The sequence below is a fragment of the Bombyx mandarina genome, chromosome 18 (assembly GCF_030267445.1).
Source record: "Bombyx mandarina strain Sakado chromosome 18, ASM3026744v2".
NCBI lineage: Eukaryota > Metazoa > Arthropoda > Insecta > Lepidoptera > Bombycidae > Bombyx > Bombyx mandarina.
In genome coordinates, this window is record NC_143224.1 from 12342222 (window position 1) to 12350485 (window position 8264).

General features: G+C 40.6%; 1 protein-coding gene across 1 annotated transcript; it reads right to left on the reverse strand.

The window, feature by feature from the left end:
• Window positions 1-49: 49 nt before the first annotated feature.
• Window positions 50-864, reverse strand: mRpL14 (mitochondrial ribosomal protein L14). Its single transcript, XM_028183886.2, has 2 exons — window positions 597-864; window positions 50-359 (listed from the first exon to the last, which is right to left on the reverse strand). The coding sequence occupies exons 1-2, from the start codon at window positions 778-780 to the stop codon at window positions 91-93; spliced, it is 453 nt and encodes a 150-aa protein (XP_028039687.2). The 5' UTR covers window positions 781-864; the 3' UTR covers window positions 50-90.
• Between the last annotated feature and the right edge of the window lie 7400 nt (window positions 865-8264).

Below are 8264 nucleotides of genomic sequence, written 5' to 3' on the forward strand. Positions count from 1 at the left end.
GCTCTAGTTGATTTTCAGTACTGAAACAAGGTGTAAAGAAACAAAAATAGCTATCTATATACACTAATTTATTATCTATGTACCTAGAAATTAAACAAATTTGGTGGCTATTGCCAGTAGTTTTGTGTAATCAGCTCCTTTCGAATGAGTTTTCTCTTTCAAAATTGTTCGAAGAATAGTCGGTATGGGTACATGTATTCTGGTTCCTAGAGGTGTTCCGTTGTCATCTATTAAAACTATATTGTTGCTGTCGAACTTTGGTACTTTGACCTTTTGTGTTTGCTTGAGACCTACAAGAATGCCTTTCTTCTTTTGCCCTTTGATAGCTACCATTACTCTGTCGCCAATAAAACCGACACCTGGAAGAAATGGCCATGTATCTAGTTAGCTTTCAGTTGTTTGTTGTTTCTGTAGATTGCTGGTTAGTCCACAAGGATGAAGTTAAATGTTCGGAAAATGAAACAGGTTTAAAAATTGACTGTTGTTTTTTGTTTGTTGATGTTTAAAAATTTTACATTTTATATTTGTCCTAATAGTTAATTTTGTTATTTCATTATTATTCAAAGTCTTTTTATTAACTATTTTGAGTTACTTACGTTGTTTGTTGTATACACAAATTACTTTCGGAGGTTTTCCTTCGGCCATGGCTCGCATTCCGATTTCAGAGTTATCAACAACACGAAGCCTTGTAAGTAGCCTAACTTCATTCAAGCAGGCTGTAGTGTGGAATCCGCATGTTAACTCGACGGGGTTTAATTTATTTAATATAGTTTTAAACATAATTTGGTTCAGATTTTCTGGTTTATATGAAGTTAGAAATGGTATGTAAACCAAATTTTGAGGTTGTTTAGTTTTGACATTGATAGTAGTAGCTGTTCCGTTTTTTAACGGGAAACACGAAGGTATCACAGCTTATAGTCGAATCTTATTTATATTCTGTTTTATGAAAAACAATATGAAGTAAAATGATGAAATTAAATGAAATTAGATAGGTATGAAATGTAATAAAGTCTCAGTAAATAACCTCTTCTGTACTGACACTATTTCATTGGATTTTTGGAACATCCCAAGGAGCTACATTCAGCGTCTTTGTTTAATTTTTCCACATTTCTACACTTTTATAAGTATTAAACAGTTAATAAAGCACCGTAAATAACAAAATAAAACAAATCACACATCTTCGCCACTCGCGTTCCCGACAAAATGTTCTCGACACCGACAATGTCTCAAAGAATGAAAATACATTAAGACACATTTCAAACAATATGACTGATTAATAAATTTTGACAATATTTCTTAATATTTGAACCAATTAAATTAAATTATCTAATGCTCTTTAATTGCTTTCTCGTCATTTTGCAAATTTTTGTGCCAAGACAACTACTGATCTTTCATGATATAGTTGTTCCATAGTACGAGTGCGCGTGGCCGTTTTTTTCTTTTCGATATCAAAATAACAAGATCACAAATTATCGTCAAATGGTTCAAAACTTATTTTTGGTGGTCTTGACATTTAAGAAGACTATTATAACTACTAATGCTATGTACTAGTAGGTAGTTAAAAAGGATAAGATTTTCTGATTAAGGTTTGTTTTACAGAACAAGATCAATTAAAGAAATTCTAGCAAGTCGATGACATGGGTTTAACAGTAGTTTCCTTATCACGACTAAAGAAAATTAACAAGCCAAACCGAGTGCCAAATTTTCGTTTACTTTATCACGTGATTATAGTGACGTAGTCACTACAAAAATGTAATTAGTTTCCTGGCTAATCTTCAGAAAGATTCTTAACATAACAGGTAGCAACTACAGTCCTTTATAAAATTTCATTAGTTGATTTAATGGCCTACCGAAAGGTTTTTTAGTAGAACGGTGTATTCATAGTTCACGAACTGACCGTATAAGACTGATAACGGATAAAAATAGGAGGTTGCATCAGAATTTAAACCTTATTAATCAAACAATGCAACATTGTTTGACCTGAGCATACCCTCAAAACATTACTACATACCTACTTTTAATATTTTAATAAATCAAAAGAAAATGCTCATGATAGAAATATTTATAATATTTTAAGTATTTATTTAATATAATAATAGCCTTTTTATTCCTAAACATAGGGTTACAAGAGGTCCCTAAGTTCGGTGTGCCTTTTGGCATAGGCCTCCTCCAATTCCTTCCAATGGGTCCTATCCCTTGCTACTCTCAGCCAGAATGGTCCCGCTGTCTGCTTCAAGTCATCTTCCCATCTCCTGATTTGACGACCCCTACTTCGTTTGCCGTCTTTTGGTTGCCAGAGGGTGACTTGCTTGCTCCATTTGTTAGTGGGGTGGCGTAGCATATGTCCAGACCATCTCCATTTTTGGACGTCTATCCGGGTGAGAATGTCTGCGAGTTTCGTTCTTGTTCTTCTATCTACGTTCCTGACTCTATCTTTGATTTTAGCCCTAGCATACTTCTTTCCATGGCACGTTGGCATTTTATTAGCTTTTCCCTGTGGTTAAGTGTCAATGACCAAGTTTCGCAGCCATAAGTAAGAACTGGTAGAATACAGGTCTCGAATGTTTTCTTTTGATGTGATTTATTTAATACTTATTAATAATTTACTACTATTATGAATGTTATTGTATATATAGGTATGTACCTAATACGGTACCTTTACCTAAAAGCGTTTTCTTTGGCTTTTGAAATTTGGTGATTCATTCAACAATAGCTTATAGATATTTTCACTTATCAATTTACCAATTTCCCAAAAAAATGATTACCTTTAAATATGTGCAAAGAAACGTTTAAACCTTCAAATTGAAAACTCAAATTTTATTCCAAATAAAATTTCGTGTTTATTGCAGTTTACCGTAAAAGCAGGTACCTACTTTTAATGAAATAATAATATTATGGAACCTTTCAAATAAAGTTTGAATGATGAAAGTCATTCTAAGAAATATGTAGTAGGTATGTGATTTGAGTTTTTCGATTTAGTAGGTATTGACATACAATTTGTAATTTCGAACATTGCAATTACAGTACGGTATGCCGCTTTTGTGACAACACACATAGTTAGAAAAAAGTCCTTACGAATCTTACTGGGCATGTCTTTAGTTTCATGTTTAGGAAGCACTTATGCAGATTATTGACGAAAATGGATTTCATTTAGACCCAAAGACTGGTATCAGAAAGATGTTTTTCTCTGTTATCAAAGAAACTGTCTTTAGAAATGTTGAGCAAAGTAAGGTTATTAACTCTGCGTCCAGTAGCCAGCAACATGGTTGTTGGTGTCTTTCAAGCTACCTTGAGGCGTGATCTGGTGGCTGGGTTTGAAGAAAACCAATTTAGAACTATTCTCGGATCTCATGTGAATGGGACTATACTTAGTAAAGTTGTAATAAGTAGTTGAATTTTGTTTAGTTATTCCGATGGCTTTTTTAGAATAGCAATTTTTATTAGAGAGCTTGAGAATGTTTGCTGTCCTACATGTATGTTGTCCACAGAAAGTCGACAGCGCTGCTTTATGCAGAAGGATTGTTTTACAGGCAAAATTTTCTTTTTGGAAAAGAAAAAGAATTTGGCTACATCTGCAGACTTAGGATCAATTTTAAAACTGTAGCACCATATGCACCATCTTCTAGTTGCTGGTAAGTATGCTGGCAAAGTGGATTGACACCAGCTAATTTTCAATAAATCTTCTCCTGTGTAGACCAGTCTATTATTTGTACAACTCCCCCCCCCCGTTTCTAAGCTTTCAGGGTTAATGTTTACCCTGTGGAGGAGGCAGGTTTTGGATTTCGTGCGAGTTATCTAGCGTTCGGGATCTGAGGGCTTGGAAACCCAAATGCTTTCGCTCAGTCTGGAAACACTACCAGGTAGGTTCCCTAGACACTGTTGAAGTGAGTCAGTACTTCTGGGAAAGGTTGAGAGGAGAATTCTCCATGCTAGTTGCATCCTCTACGGTCTGCTGAAGGTATCCATCTTGGTCGGCGAATGGGTTTATATCCGGATGACCCCACTTTCGAAAAACTTTTGTGGTCATTGTGGTAAAAAATGCATTTCGCAGGTTGATTTCCTCGTGATAGCCTATCGGCTACGATGTTGTATCTCCCCGAGAGATTATAGCTGACAGTTATCTTGAACTTATCGCTTAGTTTAAAAATCGAAGGTCAACCGCTAGTGAAATACTTTCAGATTCATTTTGATTGTCACTACCATTGCAAATAGCTCTTTTGTGGTTGAGCCGTTTCAGTTGTTGAGCTGACCATAGACAGGACGTTAATATTTTGTCTAATTGTAACCCCTACCCATATCCGAAGCTTCCGTTGCCAGGAAATGGTTGGTTTTGTGTCTCGGCAATGTTTGACATGTGGCTCCGCGTCAGCACTGCATTTGTAACCCGTACACATGTCCGAAGCTTCCGTTGCCAGGAAATGGTTGGTTTTGTGTATCGGCAATGTCTGACATGTGGCTCCGCGTCAGCACTGCATTTAATTGTTAACACATGCAGGATGGCCTGTTTTTTACGGGGGTGTTTTTTCTTGAAACTTCGCAAGAAAATTTGCAAGTTAACATAGAGCGATGTAATTCCGTCAGAGTTTGAGCTAGAATTTTGTTGAGTGGCCACTTTATTTCTCGCAATTTTTTATCGAATCCCTAGCCATGTCATCTCTTGAACCAGTGTACTAATTGATTTTTTGTAAGGCTGACTTGGCAGCCCAAATAATCAAAGAGCTTCACAGCTTATGTGGCCTGAAGACTCAACTTGGGCTTCTTTTGATGGACCAGAGGGACTTGCGTAGGTGGGATAATACTCAACATCCCTTTGCACGCAATGTTTCCGTGACTGAGCATGCTATGCAAGCAAAAAAGGTGTATTTGTCTTCATGGACCAAGAGAAAGTCGCGTAGGTAGGTTAACATTTGACTTCCCTATGTACGTAAGGTCTTCGCGACCGAGCATGCTATGGGAGCAAAAAAGTTTATTTGTCTTGGTGAAACAAGATCAAGTCGTGTAGGTAAGCTAGCACTTCGACTTTGCACGCAATGTCTCCGCGACCGAGCATGCTATGGAAGCAAAAAGGTGTATTTGTCTTCAAGGACCAAGAGAAAGTCGCGTAGGTACGTTAACATTTGACTTCCCTATGTACGCAAGGTCTCCGCGACCGAGCATGCTATGGGAACAAAAACGTTTATTTGTCTTGGTGAAACAAGATTAAGTCGTGTAGGTAAGCTAGCACTCTACTTTGCACGCAATGTCTCCGCGACCGAGCGACCGAGCACCCTACATAATGGAAATTGACATGCCAGCCCAGATAATCCAAAATCTTCACGGCTTCTGCAGCCTGAAGTTTCAACTTGGATTTGTCTTGGTCGACCAAAAGGAAGTCGTCTAGGTAGACTAGCACTCGAGTTCCTTTTGCACGCAAGGTCTCTGCGACCCAGCATGTTATGGAAGCAAAAAAGGTTAATCCAAAAGCTTCACAGCTTCTGCAGCCTGAAGTTTCAACTTGGATTTGTCTTGGTCGACCAAAAGGAAGTCGTCTAGTAGGCACTAGCACTCGAGTTCCCTTTGCACGCAAGGTCTCTGCGACCCGCATGTTATAGAAGCAAAAAAGGTGTGGCTCTGAAGCCAGACCGAAGGGTAGGCATGTCATTTCATACTAACTCATAAGAAGGTACCGATTCCTTCCTGAAGGTACTGATACTGGTACCTTGGTACTGATCCTCAAGAAGTATCGACGAAATTTTGCGACCGATACTAGAAAAATATTCCTGAGAAATGTTCAATTTTATCATCCAGTCCCCTGGGTGGAGAAAGTTTGGTACCGAGGTGTCCGAAAACAGTTAGGTGTTTTATCTTTACGACCTTGTTCAACTCTCGAAAATCGAAAATTGGACGCATTGATCCGTCGCTTTTCTTCCGCAGAAAAAGCAATTTTTTTTTTTTTTTACTGTTTTGGTAATCATACATGGTTTACAAATTATTACAATTTTGGTGGCACTCAGTGCCTCCCGTCGGTGTCTTCAATTGCCCCCTCTGGATTGTGCCAGATGTTACAGACTATAATTGTTTATAATGTTTGGCTTGCCTTTTGTACCAGGTTGTGACAAATAGGATTGTAGCCCTCCGAGGGACTGAATAGATTTCAATTTAGTATTATCAAACAAAAATTCCTCAATGAGTGGTGCGTTGGCAACAGGATACTTTGTTAGGGATCACGGAAATTAAACTTTGACGTCTTATTTTTATCCATACGGCCCTTTTTTCCGCATACAATTTAAGACGCTTTTACGGATAACTTGTACGACGATTTGCCAAAGTTTTCAGTAATTATGTTACAAAGATTATTAGTTTAAATCTGTTGTGTTTTTGTCAAAATTTCCGTATTGACGAGATCAATTTGTTTACAACAATTTTCGTTACATTCAATTGTTACACACAGTTGATGCATTATTAGATTTACAACGTCACTGACCTGGTGGGATAACGAGCCGATTCGAAGATCGACCGTTACCTTTGAATCCCGTCGTTTCTTACGCAGAGACTCCTTTTGTTCTTTTTCGCTTGACGAGCTGTTCGAACGCGAGGCGTCTCCATCGCGTCTCGCCTGGACATCTTCCCTCTCGGAAATTATGGAGCTTGACTCAACATCACCTCCAACAGATGACGCGTGATTCATGGCGTCCGATGATAAGATTGGTAAATAATACTCGTAATGATTGCAAAATAACACTCATAGAAACACAAAATAAATATTTTTTGCAATTAATAAGATGTCGAATAAATATTTGTGGATTTGCGACTTCACAGTACGAAAGTACACAACGCTATGAAGATCAATTTTTTTTTTTTTTTTTTTTTCCTACCTAAGCTGAGAGCCTTGAGAGGCTATATCAGCGTAACCCTAACTTTAGTAGGTGAGCTCACGGGGCTCAAACCTGACGATGTTGCTAACACGAACCCTAGCAAGAGTCGTGCTTCGCAGAATCTACCACCGGATCGGAAACGCGACCCACTGAGAAGATCCGGCGAGAAACTCAGTGGGCTGTGTCTGGAGTTAATTTACTCGTCGAGCCCTTCGTCGCAAGCGACGGGTTCGACGAGAACGGTGACCGGTGCTTGAATTACCTAAAAGCACCGTTAGTGGATCGGGCGGATCCGAGATGACGTGTTTTGGGCGACGTCGACTGCTTTCCATTCTGTCCGCAGGATCGGGAATGTAGTTACCGGCGGCCACGATGAGAGGGTTCTCGTGTCGTGCCGCTTTATCGAAGTGGCGCATGGACGCCGACTGCAGATACTTACTGATGGACTCTAAGTCCAGGTCGTCATGGAGGTCGACGTTCCTGACGAACCACGGGGCTCCGACGGCTATCCTGCAAAAACGGGATTGAATAATTTGAATGTTTTTAGTGTATGCGGGCCGCGTGAGCGAACACTACACTTGCATAGGTCATGACGGGGCGTATGCAAGTTTTGTAGAGTGTCACCTTATTTCTAAGGGACATTTTACTTCGCCTACATATCATCGGGTAGAGACGTCCTAGAATGAAGGCGGCACGGTCGCGTACCGTCTTAATGTGGGGGCGGAATGTCATCCTACTGTCGAGGGTGACGCCTAAATATTTGACCTTCGGGGCCCACGGTATGGGCTGGTCGAACATCGTGATGGGCGAACGGCGGGGGCGGGGGTATTGACGCGCCTAGTCGGGAGGGGGATGCTCAGCGTGGTGTTCGGAGGGCGACCCCTTTTGAAGAGCACCGCTGTGCTTTTCGTGGGGTTAATGTCGATGCGCCACTTCCGGAACCACTGTCCCATGGTGGTAGCTGCGGTCTGAAGTCGTCGATGAAGCAACGCCTTCTTCCTACACGAGTAGTAGATGGCGGTGTCATCGGCGAAGAGCGCCAGATGGGTCTCCGGAGACCGGGGTATATCGTTGATATACAAACTGAATAGTAACGGGGAGAGGGCGGAGCCTTGCGGGACTCCGGCTGTGACGTGACGGGGCCGGGAACGCGTTCCCTCGACTCGATATCGGAACGAACGGTTCGACAAGTAGTCTCGTATGATGAGCACGAGTCTGTCTGGCACTCCCATGTTATACAGTTTGTATCAAACCGTTGTGCCAGACTTTGTCGAACGCCTTCGCTATATCGAAGAAGAGGGCTCCTGTCGGAATGGGTTTCCGCCTGTTCAGCCCTAGTAAGATGTGCTCCGTGAGGCGGTGCACTTGATGGACGCACGAGTGTCTGGCGCGGAATCCAAACTGCTCGTC